Below are 18,998 nucleotides of genomic sequence, written 5' to 3' on the forward strand. Positions count from 1 at the left end.
TCGAAAATGTCTCGCTTTTGCGGCCTCGTTGACATACCGATTATGCAATATCCATCTTGCAGCCACATCGATCACCTGTAACGTAGTGAGCATTTGCAGTCAGTCGTGGTCCGTATTCATTAAACGATAAAGAGAGAAAGAAAAAGAGACGAACTCGCAGCAGGATCAGAGACCGCTTTCATGCGTTTAGGGCTAAAAACAAATGGGAGGTCTCCCATAATATCAGGCAGATTGTTCTAAACTTATGGCTGATTTCTAAGTAACTGTGTTTTCTTATTGTATTTTTCAGGAATGTCGCAGTACTACTACCACGTGCGGAAGGCCATCGATAACATCCTCAGACATCTAGACAAGGAGGTGGGACGCTGCATGATGATGACCAACGCTCAGATGTTGAATAAGGAGCCTGAAGACATGATCACGTGAGTGCATTCTGTTCCCCCAGAATATTTACTCAAATTTATTCTGAATAAATTTCAGTTGGGAAACGTCTCAGAAAAAGGAGGATTAAATGTGTCATGAATAACTGCTTATTAAAACTCTGCATGTCAATTTGAGTGATTAATTACAGTGTCTGACAGTTGAAAGCGAGTCTTTGTGGTTTTTAATTAGAGTCTGACCTTTTCAGGGGTGAGCGAAAGCCAAAAATCGACTTATTCAGGACATGTGTTGCTGCCATTCCTCGCATCCTGCCTGACGGGATGTCCAAGCCAGAGCTCATAGACCTGCTCTCAAGGTGAGGAATCTTTGAAGGCTGCACCTACACCTGCAGCTGGAATAGGTTTTTTTTTAATGATTCTGTTCTTCTTTGGAAAACTTCCTGGAGATGATGAGTGTTGTTTTGGGGACTGTATATGTACAATTCAGTTCAATTGAATTACTCTATCAGCAACATGCAAGGTTATCTTGATGTTCTTACTAATGTTACATTGATTTGAATATAAAAAAAAAAAACTAAAACAACCCCCTTTAGTTTTGAACAAAATTAAATTAAAGACAAGTTGATTTCTTTATTTACAACAGGCTTCTTCAATGGGTCCACAGTGGACATGTCACCAGTTCTTCACAGGACAAATAGAAAGAAAAACGCATTCATACCTACAGGCAGTTAAGAGTCAACAGTGAACCTCCAACGTTCACCCAGGGACAACATGCAAACTCCACACATTCTCGATGCGAGAGCACAAACCACCAACCCACCGTCATATGAATATCTCCATTTGACCATTGTCCCTTTGACCCCCTCCCCCACAAGTGAGACACTTGTTTGTAATGCTTCATTTGTTTTGTTTTATTCAGATTGACCATCCATATGGACGACGAGCTTCGACTAATCGCCCAGAATTCCTTGCAAAGTCTGTTGGTGGATTTCCCCGACTGGCGCGACGACGTCCTGTTCGGATTCACAAACTTTTTGCTCCGCGAGGTCCAGGACACCCACCAGGGCTTGTTGGACACGTCCCTCAAGCTGCTGCTGCAGTTGCTCACACAATGGAAACTCACCCTGGCCGCTCCAGCAAAGAGCTGCGATGCCGCAAAGACGCACGCAGTCGAAGTACGCAGCTTCGCAAGCAATCCTGAGTTATTTTAGCTGTCAATCAAAGCACAAAATTAAGATATTTGTTGGCATTTTGTTTGCAGTTGCTGCAGAGCAGCTCCAGTCTGAAGATCCCTGCAGAGCGAGGACCGCACTCCACAGTGCTGCACGCTGTGGAGGGACTGGCCGTCGTCCTGCTGTGCTCCTGCCAGCTGAGCACCCGCAGGCTCTCCATCGCTGTTCTCAAAGAGATAAGAAGTCTTTTTACAACCATCGGACAGTCTGAGGTAAAGCGCAGCAAAAACAATAACGGAACTGAGCGAAATAGACAAGAGAAAGATTGCTATTTGCTACATAGATTGATGACTTCTGCTCTGTCGACCACAGGATGATGATAAACCGATGATAGAGGTGATGGATCAGCTCAGCCCTGTTATCATGGACAGCTTTGTCAACATTGCAGCGTCCGACACGGTTTGTATTTGGTTCCTATATGTAATCCCACACACCCAGTCACTTCTGGTACTTTTGAGGAATGTTCTGGAATAAGTCAGAGAGTATAATTAAGAGGGAAAACAGTTGAGGAAATACTAAATGGTGGGAATTCACTGAATATAACCGGGGGAGAGAGAAAATGTTTTCCAGGAAGTTCAGAGCCGTGTATAGGCTGGAAGCAGCTTCCTGGTGGTCTATTATCAACCAGAGACCTGCAATGCCTGCGATCAATGCAGCCAGCTTCAGGTTATTGATCCTTTAAAAAAAAGACACAAATAGATTTTTATTAAAGATCCCTTCAAAGTTTTACATTTTTAACTTCAGTCTGATGGCCAAACATTCATGATCTTTTGGTTTGGGCCAAATAATTAGTTAAAAAAAGTACCAAATATCAACAGGGTGTATGGAATGACAGAAAGCTATACCCTCTCCTCTGGTCAACGTGCTCCCCAATCTCTCTTCCTTGTATTTTCATTAAAGCTCCTCCAGCAGCAGAGACAAAATACATCAGATAAATACATTTTCAAAATAGCCTTTTTAACTCTACAATGCATGACTGGCTGGTTTCTCAGGAATCCACATTGGAATCCAGTAATAATAATGTTAGTTAGAGGCTTTTATTTTGGAAGTTGAGTCAGGTGAGTTGTATAAGCTGACAAATGTTTTATACTTTTTGTTGATTAATTGATTATTTTAACTTGTCTTCATCACATTTTCATTGTATTTGGTTCTAAAAATGTGTGTTTTGATTAATTAACTGATCAACAACATAGGTTTAGTTCAACTTATTTCTTTTTTGCCATAAACGTCTCCCACTCTTTTTTTTTAATGAACCGCCATACAAATGTTAAGAAATTATTACATTTTATGGAATGATTCAGTCACATGTCAGTGTTGTTCTTAATTTTAATACTGAAGCTCAGTTTAGTTATTCAGCATGTAAAAAGCAGATTGAACAGCTGGGGCTTAACATCTGTTTGCCTTTTTACTCACATTTATGTAACAGCCCGCTGTCAACTCAATGCAGAGAACGCTGATGTGACGAAGCGTGAAAACGGCACAGTAAATATCATGTGCATTATAAGATTGGCTCTCGAAATAAACTGCATGATTATCGAGGAATTTCCTTAATGACCACTCTATTCAAACTTGATTATCTATCTTACATAAGGATAAATACGTAGATGACATGCATGTCTCTAGTAACACGTCTGATTCAGTCCTGCCCCCGTGACCTTTGAACTCTGCCGTGTGACGTGCTCGTTCGCAGACCGCGCTGCCGGCCGGCCATCCCGTAGACCTTCAGTGGCTGGTGGAGTGGAACGCACTGCTCGTCAACAGTCACTACGACATCAGGAGCCCCTCGCACGTGTGGATCTTTGCCCAGTCCGTGAAGGACCCCTGGGTTCTGTGCATGTACAGCCTCCTCCGTCAGGACAACCTGCCCAAACACTGCCCCACCGCGCTGAGCTACGCCTGGCCCTACGCCTTCACACGCATGCAGACGCTCATGCCGCTCGTTGATCCAAAGTAAGTCGTGAGATTAAACATTGAGTAAAGACGCATTTCACTTTCACCTGGAAAAGGAACGTTTCCAACAAACTGGCATAGTTACTTGTTTACATGTGTGATGTTTTAAAATCAACCTCAAAAATCAACAGCCCATATCAGTTGAATATAATAACACCACCTTTGCTAAAATTAAGATTTTAAGACATCTGACAGTATTCTTTAAAGCTCACAATATATATATATATATATACATATATAATTTTTATTTTATTTATTTATTTTTTATTATAAGTACAAACTAAACTAAGAAAGAACATAATTTATGACAAAATTGTAACGTGATGAGAATAACACACAAAAAAAATTAAAACAACTAATCTTAAATAGTTTTGTGACAATATTATATCACTATAGTATAAAGTTATAGTATAAAGGAACAATGGTGGTAACGATAATATAGGTGTGAAAACCATCTTCTTCTGTTCATATTAGGTTCTTATAAGTGAATGGTACACTCGTTGTTTTTGCAAAAGCACCAGATTAAATAAGATTGTTTTTCTTTCTGCAATGTTTCACTCACAGGTTAATATTTTAATGATTAATATGGATTTTTTTCAGAAAAATTTAATAAACAATTGGAAATTGAAAAAAAAAACATGTATATTTCACCATTTACAGCTTACAATATTCATTAAGTATAATAATGTGGCGTAATGTGAAATGAAGGACACATGATTCCTGTGTTTGAATATCATCGTATGCATACAGTGTCAACAATCTAAAGTATGTCGTGATCATCCTCAAATGTGTTGATAGTTTGTGAAGAAAAGTGAAAGTTACCTAATAAAGAGTACTGGGTTCTCATAGTATTTCAATTTGGTCTGATTCTGCAGTAATCCGGTGTATGCAAAGAAAACCAGCACCTCTGGCAGTGGCGATAACTACGTCACCCTGTGGAGGAACTACCTGATCCTGTGCTTTGGTGTGGCCAAGCCCAGTATCATGAGCCCCGGCCATCTGAGAGCGTCGACACCCGAGATCACGACACCTGCGCCCGACAGCAGCGTCAGCTATGATTACAAGGTATGGCTGCCGCCCCCGTCCTCTGGCCTCATTAGTTCCCTCTGTGCATTGTCTCTGCAGGATCAGGTGTTCCCGCCGAGCTTGTTGACGTTCAAGCTCCATGCATCAGATTACACAGCAGCTATTTTCTCATGGATGGAGGAGGAAGCCGATGTTTTCTTAACCGTGCAAACACTCGTCCGAGATGCAGTCCCGAGTAATTAGTGGTGTTCAGGCAGCGTGAGGAAATGTGTTTGTCTGACTAAGCAGTCTGTCTCTGATGTTTCAGGTTATTGGGAGCCCGTCTGTGGCCTGGCTTCTGAAGCAGTTGGTTCCCCTGATGAGGGCAGAGAGCATCGAGTTGACAGAGTCATTAGTTCTGGGCTTTGGTCGCAGCAATTCACTCGTTTTCAGGTATTTCAGACGGGCTCTGTGTGAAGACGCCACACGCTCAAGTATTTCACTGCCTCACAAACTCCCGGCAATAGAACCGAATCGGTGAAGCTGAAGTCACAGTTTCCATGTCAATAATTTCTCTTCAATTAGAGTCTGTGTTGAACTGAATTTAGTGGATTTAAAGCTGGGATCGATGGGGAATCATGTCTGAGTGGCTTCTTGTTGCCATTTACAGCCTCATTAAGACTCTATAGCTTAAAAAATTGTAAAACAAAATTGAAATCCATAGTGCGTTCTAACTTTTCTCACTGAATGTTGTGTGCGAGCACATTTTGCATCACCAATTTATGCTCGTTATGTCCCAAACTGCACACAGGGAACTTGTGGAGGAGCTGCATCCCCTAATGAAGGAGGCTTTAGAGAGAAGACCTGAGGTTTGTGTTTCACATTTCCACCTTGTAATAGCAGCAGAGTGTGCAGCATTACCAGTTCATGGGATTGCACTTTTATGAGCGAGCATCTGTGTGGCAGAAAATCTTTATGGCTAAATGAAGATTAATAGTTTTATTTCCACCCCTTCTGTCAGTGAGGATCCGTGCCGGTGATTTGTTTTGGGTTTTGGGTTTTTTTACAGAACAAGAAGCGACGTGAGCGACGGGACCTGCTGAGACTGCAGCTGCTGCGCATCTTCGAGCTGTTGGCCGACGCCGGCGTCATCAGTGACAGGTTGGTGCCTTCAGGCCCGTCACGGGGCAGTGTCGGGGTGTTGAACCGCACGCAGACGTCACCAGCAGACATTTTCACTCGAAGCAGCCAGTAGCACTTATTTTACTGTGTGAACAGGCAAATGTTTTTACTCACACAAACTGTATCATTTTGACGTGGACAACACCCACGTATGTGATATATAGGTATATATTCAACTTGTGTTTAGGACCTTATATTTGCCTATGGTCAATATACAAATAACCTTCTCGAAATGTATGCATTCGTCATATGAAACATTTTGGCAAGCTTTGTAATGTGGAAGGTATAAGATTTACTATTATTGTTGTTGTTGTTGTTGTTGTTGTTATTGTTACACAATAGACTGACAATTAAAAACGTGATATTTAGTATCTGTTACCAGTACTTGTTAATATTAGGAAGTATTCAGAGTAAAGAGGTGAGTCCCAGATAAGTTGAAACGTCCTCCTTCTCCACACATGGAGAAACCAGCCTAATTGTTTTCTTTCATTTTGGCCATGTTTCTTCCTTTTCTTTTTTTACTCCTTTTTGTTTGCCTTTCTTTTGTGTTTTGTTGGACATGAATAATTTCTTCTTTTTTTAATATAAAGTTTTTTGTTTGTTTTATTGGATCTGATTTGCTTCATTTATTCGCTGGTATGATTCAACCAGTATTAAAAACAAAATAACACTACTTGAGATATTTATTGTCTGCTGAAAGATTGCAAGCAGGACTCTAGATGATATAGATTAAATGTTTTTTGACGTGAGGTTCTTAAATAAGCCAGTGCTTTTCCTCTCCGTTACCGTCTACTTTTCTAGGACTTCAGTCTGCGGTACGCAAAATTGTTTTTCTTGATGCTTTTTCACTGAGAGCCCCTCAGTGTTCTGTGTTTCTATTTCCTTATTTCCCACTTTTCACACGCTTTTTATTTTATACACACCCTTTATCTTTAAATCATAAAGTTGTCAGTCTTACCCCACCCCCCCTAACCCTGTCCTGTCTATTTGACCCATTCATACACAGATGTACAGATGTACACACACATTTGGAAAACAACAGAGGCACAGCTGCATGTTTGTGGTTTCTCCTCACTGGGCGTCTCCTTGTTGTGATCCCTGCAGTACAAACGGAGCTCTGGAGCGTGACACCCTCGCCCTCGGCGCTCTGTTCCTGGAGTACGTGGATCTCACCCGGATGCTTCTGGAAGCCGAGAATGACAAAGATGCAGAAATCCTCAAGGACATCCGAGCTCACTTCAGCGCCATGGTGGCCAACTTCATTCAGTGTGTGCCAGGTACACAGGAACCGTCACTCATAGCGCTGCAATCCTGGGATGACAACTTACTGCGGAAAAGGAGTGAAATCCATCTGCTCATTTGTGATTGTGTAACTTGTACTTAGCTTCCATTTTGCTCGAGGTTGTGCACAATACTCTTGATCTTGACTTGAAGGAAGGTTAAAGGGAGTAAATTCAGAAGTAGTGCAGTTAAGGACAATCCAGGCAAGAAGATGTGAAAACCCATGTGTTGCACAACATTAATAACTCCTCCCAATGGCTCCTCCCGAATTATAAAAGCAACAAAATGCCAAATATATATATATATATATATATATATATATACACACACACACACACACACACACATATATATATATATAATATGGAAGCATATGTATCAAAAGGACTACAGTGTTTTACATATTGGTACCTATTACATCCTGCTTTATGAAACTGTCAAATATATAATTAATCTTCCAAAGATAACATCACATTGATTCAGGACAGAAAAGAGGCCCAAGTCTTATTAAAATTGTCAAATCGACCTAAATACGGAACATTAGATCTTTCAACATCTTGCAACTTGTTTGGATAGATGGACATTGATAAGTAAGCTTTAAATCTTTTGACGGCATGATGCCTGGATATTGTTACTGACTGTACTCTCCTAAAGAGCAAACTTAAAGTGGGCGGTCTTGTTTCCCTCCACAGTGCACCACAGGCGGTTCCTTTTTCCACAACAGAGCCTGAGGCATCACCTCTTCATCCTCTTCAGTCAGTGGGCCGGCCCGTTCAGCATCATGTTCACGCCGCTGGACCGCTACAGCGACAGGAACCATCAGATCACAAGATATCAGTACTGTGCCCTGAAGGTAAAACACGCTTCCATCAAACTAAAAACACGACACAGCAGAATCAAACAATAATTCCTCCCTTTCAGAGTGTGCCACAGTTAAAGCCACGAATAAAAAGCTTCTTGGCTGATGTTCTCATTTCTTCTTGCAGGCCATGTCTGCTGTGCTGTGCTGTGGCCCCGTGTTTGATAACGTTGGCCTCTCTCCAGATGGATACCTCTATAAGTGGCTGGATAATATACTCGCCTGCCAAGATCAGCGGGTATGTTGCCGGTACTTTAAGTGCATTTAAACAAAGAGCTGAGCAGAGAACTCTGATAGTTGAAGTTTGCTTTGTAAAAGTAAAGCACTTATTTCAGCCAAGTGTCGAATTTCCCCAAAGGGGATTTTATAAAGTATGATTAGTTCAGTTTCACCTACCTTCTCTTGATAAACACCACCGGAGAAAACAGGCTGCTCATTAAACTAAATCAAACTTGTTGAATCTCCATATCTAGTCCCTTCACTAAAGGTTCACTAATTTGTATAAAACGCATTTTGTCCCGGTAAGTTTCCCTTTGTAGCCAGAGGCTTATCAGGGGAACAGAAAGATGTTATATGTAGTATAAACGTCTTTATTGCTTGCAATGTACTGTGGCTAAAACGACTGGGATCATTTCATTTCAACCCTATAAATTGTCAAAAAGGGACTTAAAATAGTTCCAGTCTATACAAAATCAACTGAAACTGTGAAAACCACTCAGAGGACTGTGTGTTTGTGGTACGTTTCTGTGTGCGCGCAGGTCCATCAGCTCGGCTGCGAAGTGGTCATCCTGCTCCTGGAGCTCAATGCTGACCAGGTCAACCTGTTCAACTGGGCTGTGGATCGCTGCTACACGGGCTCCTACCAGCTCGCCTCAGGCTGCTTCAAGGCCATCGCGACAGTCTGTGGCAGCAGGTAGCCAGCCGCACTGCATCTTCGTTATCTTCTCCATGGAACTGAGCTCAGACACAAAGCTCTCATCAGGATCTTTCATGCTTGACTCTGGCTTTACATTGGTCCGCCTGGCATTTGATCGAAAATCCTTGATTTGCCCAGATTTCATGTTGGAGTGAGGATAGTTTGACTGATTCAATTTGAGCTTTGAAACATCGTGTCGGATAATCTTCTTCAAGGGCTCAGTATTCATATCTCTCTCTTTTCACCAGTAAAAACTACCCCAGTGACATAGTGACACTGCTGAACCTGGTGCTCTTCAAGGCTTCAGACACCAACAGAGAAATCTACGAGATTTCAATGCAGCTCATGCAGGTGAGGAGCTTCGCTGCTATCTGCTACTGAGCTGTTTTTCTTCTTCATGTGACTCCCACTCAGTGTTGCATGCTGTCTTCTCTTTTATTCTAGATTCTTGAAGCGAAGCTGTTTGTATACTCCAAGAGGATTGCAGAGCTGAAACCCACCAGCATCCTCTACGGTACTCACGGTCCGCTGCCGCCTCTGTACAGCGTGTCGCTGCCTCAGCTCTCGAGCCTGCTGGCCAGGATGTACCCTGAGCTCACACTTCCTCTATTCTCAGGTATTTGTCCTGCATGTTTGCTCGCCTTGAGCAGGGGTCTCTGTAGGCTCTCTGTGGCTTTCACAAAAAAGTACGTTTATCAGATTCGTAGTCTTGCCCGTCTATTTTCTCTCACGCTATTAGATGACAAATGCGACTCCAAAATAAATGAATGGTTCAGGACTGTGTCGACTAAAATCTGCTGTACTTTTTCATATAACTTGAAACAACAAAATGTCAACAGCCTTTATAATTGCTGCATAAACTGTAGTTTGAATAAATGTTGTGGATCTTTACACGATGCATGTTTGATTTTATTTTTAACCTTCTTTGTAGCTCTGTGCAAATTAATTATGTGGAAATTGACAAACATGTCTCTTTTTTTCATAAAGATCGCAGACCTCTGGCCCAGGGTTAACCTTCTATATTCTCCAGACTGCTGGTTTCTCCTCATGCTGTGATAGAATTACAGAATGTCGTTTCTTGGTTTCCCACTAAATACTAATTGCTCATCTTCTAGAGAAGCCGTGCGGCTCCACCGCCGACACACATCCTACATTTGTAGACACTGACTGACGACAAAAACATAGCGGGAATAATTTGACAAATATTCCTTGTTTTGATTAAATTCTTATGTCAATCCTGATTTAACCTCCAATTATGCTTGACACACATTTGGATTTTCCTGATGCTGACATTAGTACCTCCTGTCTTGTGCGGATTGCAGAGGTTAGCCAGAGGTTCCCCACCACTCATACCAACGGGAGGCAGATCATGCTGACCTACCTCCTGCCGTGGCTGGGGAACATGGAGCTGGTGGACAGCGGTTTGCTGGTTCCCGTCTTCTCATCGTGCACCTCGGGTTACGACTCTTGTAGTCAGCTGACCAGCTCCAGCTCATCACACCAGCTGAAAGGCAGCGGCTGGGGCTCTTTACAGGCGACATCCATGGTTCTGAATAATCTCATGTTCATGACCGCCAAGGTACGTCATGCTGGAAGACGAGATCATTAAGGAGGTGCTTCAGGCTGTTAACTGTTTTTTTTCTCCTCCAGTATGGAGATGATCTGCCTGGATCAGAGATGGAAAATGCCTGGAACGCTTTGGTGAACAACGAGAAGTGGAGCAACAATCTGAGAACCACTCTGCAGTTTCTCATCAGCCTGTGTGGCGTGAGCAGTGACACCACCCTCCTGCCATACGTGAGAACCAAAGATTAGCGTGAAACATTTGTCTCCTCTGTCGGATCTTTCCAATTTCTCACAGGCGGTCTGTTTTCTTTTCCCTCAGATCAAGAAGGTGGTGATCTATCTGTGTCGGAACAGCACCATGCAGACCATGGAGGAGCTGATCTTTGAGTTACAGCAAACGGATCCAGTCAACCCTGTGGTGCAACACTGCGATAGCCCCCCGTTCTATCGATTCACTGCCACCAGCAAAGCCTCGGCAGTAGCTTCAGGTAGCGTTGTGTGAAGACGTTACATAACACAGCTCGAAGGAAACATGAAGAGCGTGCAGGAACTTATTTACTGTTTAAAGAGGACAAAGTAGCATGGAAACACGAATAGATTTCACTTTTTATTTTGTGCTTGTTTTGCCACTGATCAACTAAGAATTATGGGATCAAGCACAAGAATGAGTATTGGCTGCCCGTATCAGATTAATATGCACTCATGCTGTTGAGTATTGTGATAACAATAATATTTACCTCAAATAGAAATACAAGTATACCACTTTGTAACTTTAGTGCATGTGTGCACACAATAACTTTGTTCCTAGTTTTATACACGCAAACCTTTTCAGGGTAGATCAGGCCCATAGATTATTCTTTTTAAAGTCAGAATAGGAAGTTGCATTTTTGCCCCGTGGTGGGTAATTGTATATCAAACTTTATATTGTGAAATTATAAAGAACAACCTTTCATTTTCTATAGATAGAGAGGTACTTGTACTAGTCCCTCAGTTTAAGTACCTTAGAGTCATACTGGACTCAAACTTTACCTTCAAGAAACATAAAAAAGGTTTTCAACACTATAAAATTCAACCTCCAACATTTTTAACAAATCAAGCTTTTTGTCTCTGCCACTGCTGCTAAATCTTATCTTCATTGTCTGATCTTCTCTCACATAGAGTACTGTTTTACTGTCTGGTCACTTGCTGGCATCACTGCACTAAAACTTGTGGAACAGCTGTATAAAAAAGCCATCAAGATTTTGCCAAAACACCCTACTCCTCTCACCATTGTCCAGTTTTATGGAAATATCATCTTTTGAGTTTTGAAAACTTCAGAATTTTTAAACATGCTTGTCTCGTCTACAAATCCCTCCATAGTTTGGCCCCTCCCCCTTTGGAGGAATTTATTAGATGAAAAGGCAGTAGTCGTAGAACCAGGGAGGAGACTGAGGTTCCATTCAGATGAACCACCACTGGACAAAAAAACATTTCAGTGAAATGGTGCACAAGCTGGAGTCGTCTTCCAATTACTATTACAGAGTTTTCCATGTTTACAGCATTTAAAAAGAGCTCAAACTATGGTTTAAAGCTAATCAATCTTGTGATCACTTGCAAAATCTTATTAAATGTTATAGATTCGGGAATTTGTTTATGTTGCAGGGGTGGTTGTAAACAGTGTATATACCCTATGTCCATGTTTGTTTGTTTTTAAATAATTGTTGTCGTCTTAAATGTACGAGGACTATAGATGAAAGTAGCCCATGCATAAACCTGCCGCATTTACACTAACCCTAACCCTAAACTAAATGAGCAACGATTTGAACGATTTGGTGTTTATTCATTTAAAAAAATGTAATCAGTCCCAACAGCATTAGTGGAAACACCGAGTGACCCATCATAGCAAACCACATTTTCTTTAAATAGATCCAAGCAGCACTGATTTTACAGATCATGTCTATTTGACTTTTCTTACTTTATAATATCACAATAATGTGTTATTTGATCTGTAGGCACCACGTCGAGCAGCAACACTGTTGTTGCAGGCCAGGAGAGCTTTCCTGACACAGACGATGCCAAGACTGTGAAGGAGAGTGAGGAGAGGTACCTCTTAAATCTTCTGACTCGGCTAATTGCATTTTTTTTCCCCCAAGACCTGTCTACATATCTTGATTATTATCTTCTGACCTCAGGCTCAGTCACATACACCGCGCGCACAATCGTCTGGAGTCCCGCTACAGCAACAGCTCTGGAGGATCTTACGATGAAGATAAAAGTAAGTGGGGGGGTTTTTCTGGGCTGAGCACCCTGAGAAAAGTGTGCTTGTCACGGTTTGGTGATTGTTGAGTACACAGGCTGGGGTTGGAGGGTTAAGTTGGGAGCCAGCATGGTGTCATTGATAATGCATAAGCAGAGCAGAGTGGCCTCGGGACTTTTAAGGGGCTTCTGTGAGAACTGGCACTGAGACATAAGTACTGAAGCCCAGGGGCCTCCACACTGCTGCTTGTGACCCAAAAACTGCTTTGGTTGAAGAAGAATAAGTCATCATTCTCCTCCAGGGTTTCACATTTGTATTTTTTTATTTGGTCTAATTTACCTTTTAGGTGAACCGTTGCCCCCTTATGCTGATTGGCTGATGGTCGTCATTGAGACCAACCAGCCTCACCCTCTGCCCATGCCAGTGAATGGAGGATGCTGGGCCCCGCTGGTGGACTTTCTACCAGAGACCATCACACCCAGAGGACCACTGCACAGGTTAGACTGCAATATGTGTTCATTCAGTTCAATAATAGAGCCGCGATTATCAACTGGTCTGACTCCCCAAAGACCTGCCGTGGCCCCAAAAATGAAAATATTCCAATATGTTAAAGTGAAATTGGTCAAACAGAATATGATAGTGTACACACACACACACACACACACACACACACACACACACACATTTTGATGACTGACCAGCAAATGGGAAAATATAGAGAAATATTTTTTTAATGTTCAAATTTAGCTGCATTTTAAATCAAACTAAAACTCTTTACTGCAGAAACATATTTTTTTACAGACTCAATGTTTTCACGCACAAGCACAAATATGTAGTTTTAAAAGAGATCTTTTTGTGGCTCCGGCACAAAACAGTGACGTTATTGTCCTCCTTTGTCCTGAAAATACAAAAATACTAACAAATCCAAGCAAACCTGGTTACTAATCCTCCTATAGACCTGCTATCCATGAGTGTGACCATAGGCACAAGCCACTGAAAGCAAAACTACTTTTGGGTTGCGAACCACCAATTGGGACTCATTGGCCTAAACCAGTGCTTCTCAAATGGTGGGGCGCGCCCCCCTGGGGGGGCGTGGTGGGGTGTCAGGGGGGGCGCGAGGCGGGCGCGACTTTCAGTATTAGTGTCTTTATTCATGCTTGAACAATAAAAAAAAGGGCCTCCAGCCACTAGGTGGCAGCAGTGCTCAAACTAATCAACAGGCTGCCTGTTCAACCCAGTAGAGTAGAAGAAGTACTACACATGAACACCGGTGTACAGAGGAGGAGAGGTGGAGAAGTTTCTGGCAGGAGTGAAAAGAAAAAAGGATGAGGCATCAGAGGAAAAGAAAACAGGTGACAGTAACCGGTATAAACCTAGTAAGAGCAGGAGATATGACGATGCCTACATAGCCCTTGGGTTTACCGTGAACACGGTCGGAAACGAGGAAACACCCGTTTGTGTTTTATGCCTAAAAACTCTGGCAGCGGAGCATGAAACCAAATAAATGAAGACGGCACCTGGAGACCATACACCATACACCTGGAGACTATACACCATACACCTGGAGACCATACACCATACACCTGGAGACCATACACCATACACCTGGAGACCATACACCATACACCTGGAGACCATACACCCGTTATGTCAGTAAGCCACTGGAGTTTTTTCATGGTAAACTCCATGAGTATCGCCAACAAGCCGGTCATTTTGTCAGCGCGGCATCAGTAAACAAAAAAGCCTGTTAGCCTCTTACAAAGTTGCCCACCACATCGCAAGGTGCATAAAACCCTCACACCATAGCAGATTTATTTTGATAATCAGGCGATTGTATGCAGAATGCTGGTGCCAGCAACTCATACAGTGGTTTATACAGATAAATAAATATTATCAAGTTCTCAATGGTAGTACAATATGGGGGGGGGGGGGGGGGGGGGGGGGGGCGCTGAAAAACATTCTGTCCTCTAGGGGGGGCGTGACAGAAAATAATTGAGAACCACTGGCCTAAACTGTGAGATCAGTAGTGAAACGATAGAAAGCTTCTCAAGTTAGATATCAATAGATTTGCATTAAGAAGTGAGTTTTGCTCAGTTAAAAGTTTACTTTCCTGTCAATTCCAGGTGTAATATTGCAGTGATCTTCATGACTGAGATGGTGGTGGACTACAGTGTGACAGAGGACTGGACCCTGCATCTGCCTTTACTGCTCCACGCTCTGTTTTTGGGTAAATCAACTGTTACCATCATAGAGTAATATAGCTCTTATAATGGACCTTCAAGCACATGATTATTGAAGCACAAGTCCACATTGCTGTTTTCCTCTCGTCCCGTCAGGCATGGATCACTATCGTCCAGAAGTGTATGAGCACAGCAAACGTCTCCTTCTCCACCTGCTCATCACGCTGTCGTGTAAAAACAACTTCCAGACCGTTGCGTCAGTCCTGCTGCAGACACGCGAGATCAACGTCACCAAAACCCTCACCTGCAAACCCAGCCTCCAGCCGGAGTGTTTACCCTCAGGTAAATCAGCTCACGTCCTACCAGTGCCGCGAGTAACATGTTAAAAAATAATGCATTCCAGTAACGCCGCTACTTTTGGAATTAGTGTCCCAGGAACTGATTAATCGAGAGAATTTGTGACACAGTTGTCACAGCCCTGAGCTGCTGTCTTTCTTCATCCTGCTCACCGAGCCAATTGTTAGCTTCAGCATTAGCCAAGGCCGTTGTGTTTCCAGTTACTATTTCACTAAACTCTATTTCTGAATGCTGAAAGTAACATTAGCTTGAACCCGCGTGAGATTGGTGAGGATTTTTTTACTGCTCTCTGCATATTGATAGACCGCCGCATGTGTTTTGTCACTTCTTTTACTTTCATTTCACTCGAATAATATTTTGTTTTTAATAAGCTCTAATATTTCAGATATCCAAGCATCTTGCTCCAACTAACTATTTTAGCTTCAGCGGAATCTTTGAGCTAATCGAACCTCCACAATGCAACACTACTAATGATAGTAATGTGCACATGATTAAGACACTTATAACTAAGGGAGAAAATTACTTTCTCGAATAACAATATATTGTTAAGTGAGAAGTACTTCTTAATGTAATCAAGCACTAATTTTTCACTAACTTCCACGACATTGCATTTTACAAAAGTTTTGAAGTTGACCTGAATCGAGCTCATGGAGCATCGTGACATTTGACACGTCTCTTTGGTTCATTTGAACCAGCACATGGGGAGGGAATGGCTAGCATTCTTTTCGGACAATAGATAAGTTTCTTATCTGGGGAAGAAATATTTGCATGCTGTGCCAAAAGCAATATAGAGCTCAAAGGACATCAAAGGTCTTGATTAAAGCATTCCTTCCTGCTATTTTTATCCTCTTGCCTAAATTGGGGCCATCTGCTTAGGCTGGGATGACCTGGTTTAGCTCTCTCCTTCCCCCTGCCGATAAACTGTTGATAAAATGTCTAGACGTTTGAAAATATAGCAAAATATTAGCCTTTTGAATATTTGCCCACGACAAGAAAAATTAATAAACAGAAAATGATGATAAGACTGTGATTTCTAACCAAAGACAATACTTCTTTCGTGTAAATCTTTGTGCATTTTGTTGTATTTAAGTTGTTAATGCGGTAATTTAGAACCTTTATCCTATTGTGTCGTCTGCTGCGTTCAGGAGGTTTCGACTTCCTGCGGGAGTGTCAGGCGTCTCCGGTGCCAGACTCCGGTCTCAGTTCGTCTTCTACATCGTCCAGCTTGAGCCTCGGGGGCAGCAGCAACAACCTGCCTGAAATTTCACAGGAGATGGAAGAATTGGTGTCCTCCAATAAAACGGACGACAAGACAAACAAGCTGATTGAGTTTTTAACCACAAGGTTTTTATGTTTCCATCCTTCCTGAATATAGTCTCAGCACAATACCATGAAAGATAGTGAGAGGAAAGGTTGTGCAAACGCTTACTAAAAAATAAAAAGAGCTTCTGGTATCTGGATATAGTTTCTTGTATATTTGTTGCAGGTAGCCCCCTAGTGGTGCTGCATGCACAGTGCAGTAAACCTTCATGGGAATAATTCAGAATGTACACATTTACTGTGATTGATTATAGATTTTATTCATTTCAATTTTCAAACTCATTTAAACATCATCATCTATACTGTAATTGTAATCATACAAGGCTAAATAGTACCAAAAAAACATCTGTTTTAGTTTGATACGCATCGTCCTATTTGTACCGTAGTATGCATTAAAAAGGTAACATGCTCTGTTTTGTTCCTGGCTGTTTGCAGAGCGTTCGGGCCGCTGTGGTGCCACGAAGACATTTCACCAAAGAATCATGTTTCAAAAAGCACAGCGCAGCTCACAAACTTTCTACGACACGTGGTGTCTGTGTTCCAAGAGTCCAAGTCAGGTAGGTCTTTAATGAATTGATCATGTTTATTCATTCTGCTCGCGTTAATTTGCACGTCGCTCCACCGCCCTCGTCAGATTTCCACCTGGAGCGGCAGCTCAGTGACGTGGCGCTGCAGACGGCCTTGTGCAGCTCATCGCGCCACTACGCCGGCCGCTCCTTCCAGGTGTTTCGAGCCCTCCGTCAGCCCATTTCCTCCCACGCCGTGTCCGACCTGCTCTCCAGGCTCGTGGAGGTGGTCGGTGAACACGGAGAGGAGGTGCAGGTCAGTGCTCTGCGTGCATGTGGCCGGCAGAGTGTCGCACATCAGGAGCTCCAATCTCCTTTTTGCATCGTTTGCCACGGACAAAGTCCCAGCCGTGAAAGTCCCAAACTGAAGTGTTCTGGTGAAGATAATTCATCTCTCTGATTGATTTGAAACATATTAGCCATCCACTATAGAAATCAGAGACTGAAAATGCTTTACAGTTCATTAAATTGAATCTTTTAGCCGCGATCGCCTCGAGCACTAAACATCTCTGTCTGGCTGGAGGCTGTTTCCGTGTGAAATCTTAACCTCAAGAAAAAGCTCTGCTTCAGGCTACATTACCTCCCTCTAACTTCATCACATCTTTTTGACTTTTCACAATAAGTGGAGCTCAAGAACTGTTAAATTTTTCATGAATAACTGAATTCAGGGTTGCATTTATTAATGGCGTATTCATCACGAAATGGGTAGTTGGATAGTCGTTGAATTATTGATGGTAGGACACAAGAAAATCCAGAAATACAGTTGTGCTTTATCTCTCAGGGCTACGTGATGGAAGTTTTACTCACACTGGAATCTGTGGTCGATAACTTGGCTGAATGTCTCAAGAACAGTGATCTCATGGCTATATTGACAAGGTAAGCTTCCCCTGTGTTTATTCAGGTATTAGGGACATTACAGTAATGTATTGTTGACAAATCATTGGATGTTTGTCCCTGGATTTGCTGTCCTAATAAAGAGAAAATATGGACACATGAAATCTACAGGAAGCTGTGAGGTCATCTGACTGCACCTTTAAGTGAGGCTGCTTGATGTAAGAAAGAACTGACATTACTGTGTTTTTTCTTTCTTTCATTACATACTGGATGACCACTGTGTATTCACAGAATCAGTGCTCCGGCACACTTTATAAAGTACTGTTATTATTTCTGCAGAGCTGGATAATAACAGCTTTTAAGCAGGAACACAGCTGAAACATGCAGGATTTGACATCAATTCATTGGTTGTGGTGGCAGGGGATGGGGCGGGGTGATCTACTGTGGTGACCCCTGAAAGCAGAAGAAAGATTATAATACATCTTTTGTCTACGCAAACAGTCACATTTACTTCTTTTTTATTTTCTAATTGTAGAGCCTCATCTCCCGATCTCCTCGCCAGTCTTAAGCTGCTGTCCAACAGGAAGAGCACTGGTCAGCTCAATATGAGGAGAGACGAGAAGAGCAGACACCAGAGGAGCTCCTCGGTCCCCAAAAAGTTTGGCGAGGCGGACAGGTGGTCCGATCCGCCTCGCAGTGCTACTCTGGACCGTATCCAAGCCAGCGAGCAGCAGGTGCTGTTGGCCAAAATCCGCAGCGCGTCCTCATCTAAAGACAACGTCACCGAGCCGACGAGCGTCAACCACCCCAGCAACTTGCTGGCCACCATCTTCTGGGTGGCCGTCTCTCTCATGGAGTCGGACTTTGAGTTCGAGTATCAGATGTCACTGAGACTGTTGAATAAGCTGCTGGCCAACTTGTTGCTGGACAAGCAGGAGAACAGAGAGCGTCTGGAGAAACTGCAGAGCCAGCTGAAGTGGAGCAGCTTCACCGGGCTGCAGCAGCTGCTGTTAAAGGGCTTCACCTCCGTGTCCACCACCGACCTCACGCTCCAGCTCTTCAGCCAGCTCACGCCCGTGTCACGAGTGCCTGTCGTGGACACGTCGCAGGCCATCGGTACGTGTGAGCTGATGG

General features: G+C 42.8%; 1 protein-coding gene across 2 annotated transcripts in view; it reads left to right on the forward strand.

The window, feature by feature from the left end:
* frya (furry homolog a) overlaps positions 1 to 18,998 on the forward strand; it is a 53,948-nt gene that overhangs the window by 23,037 nt on the left and 11,913 nt on the right. For both annotated transcript variants that reach the window (XM_080509166.1, XM_080509167.1), the window contains 29 exons: positions 290 to 422; positions 629 to 736; positions 1,300 to 1,555; positions 1,642 to 1,824; positions 1,925 to 2,011; positions 3,303 to 3,562; positions 4,438 to 4,627; positions 4,896 to 5,020; positions 5,379 to 5,436; positions 5,637 to 5,728; positions 6,854 to 7,026; positions 7,723 to 7,883; positions 8,017 to 8,127; positions 8,648 to 8,802; positions 9,054 to 9,156; positions 9,250 to 9,421; positions 10,128 to 10,384; positions 10,456 to 10,602; positions 10,691 to 10,859; positions 12,363 to 12,453; positions 12,543 to 12,625; positions 12,954 to 13,104; positions 14,731 to 14,834; positions 14,944 to 15,129; positions 16,290 to 16,488; positions 16,900 to 17,021; positions 17,099 to 17,286; positions 17,812 to 17,906; positions 18,400 to 18,980. In XM_080509166.1, the coding sequence (XP_080365292.1) occupies positions 290 to 422; positions 629 to 736; positions 1,300 to 1,555; positions 1,642 to 1,824; positions 1,925 to 2,011; positions 3,303 to 3,562; positions 4,438 to 4,627; positions 4,896 to 5,020; positions 5,379 to 5,436; positions 5,637 to 5,728; positions 6,854 to 7,026; positions 7,723 to 7,883; positions 8,017 to 8,127; positions 8,648 to 8,802; positions 9,054 to 9,156; positions 9,250 to 9,421; positions 10,128 to 10,384; positions 10,456 to 10,602; positions 10,691 to 10,859; positions 12,363 to 12,453; positions 12,543 to 12,625; positions 12,954 to 13,104; positions 14,731 to 14,834; positions 14,944 to 15,129; positions 16,290 to 16,488; positions 16,900 to 17,021; positions 17,099 to 17,286; positions 17,812 to 17,906; positions 18,400 to 18,980 (4,740 nt within the window). The remainder of the gene's footprint in view (positions 1 to 289; positions 423 to 628; positions 737 to 1,299; positions 1,556 to 1,641; positions 1,825 to 1,924; positions 2,012 to 3,302; positions 3,563 to 4,437; positions 4,628 to 4,895; positions 5,021 to 5,378; positions 5,437 to 5,636; positions 5,729 to 6,853; positions 7,027 to 7,722; positions 7,884 to 8,016; positions 8,128 to 8,647; positions 8,803 to 9,053; positions 9,157 to 9,249; positions 9,422 to 10,127; positions 10,385 to 10,455; positions 10,603 to 10,690; positions 10,860 to 12,362; positions 12,454 to 12,542; positions 12,626 to 12,953; positions 13,105 to 14,730; positions 14,835 to 14,943; positions 15,130 to 16,289; positions 16,489 to 16,899; positions 17,022 to 17,098; positions 17,287 to 17,811; positions 17,907 to 18,399; positions 18,981 to 18,998) is intronic.

This window comes from Blennius ocellaris, assembly GCF_963422515.1.
Source record: "Blennius ocellaris genome assembly, chromosome: 2".
Classification (NCBI taxonomy): Eukaryota; Metazoa; Chordata; class Actinopteri; order Blenniiformes; family Blenniidae; genus Blennius; species Blennius ocellaris.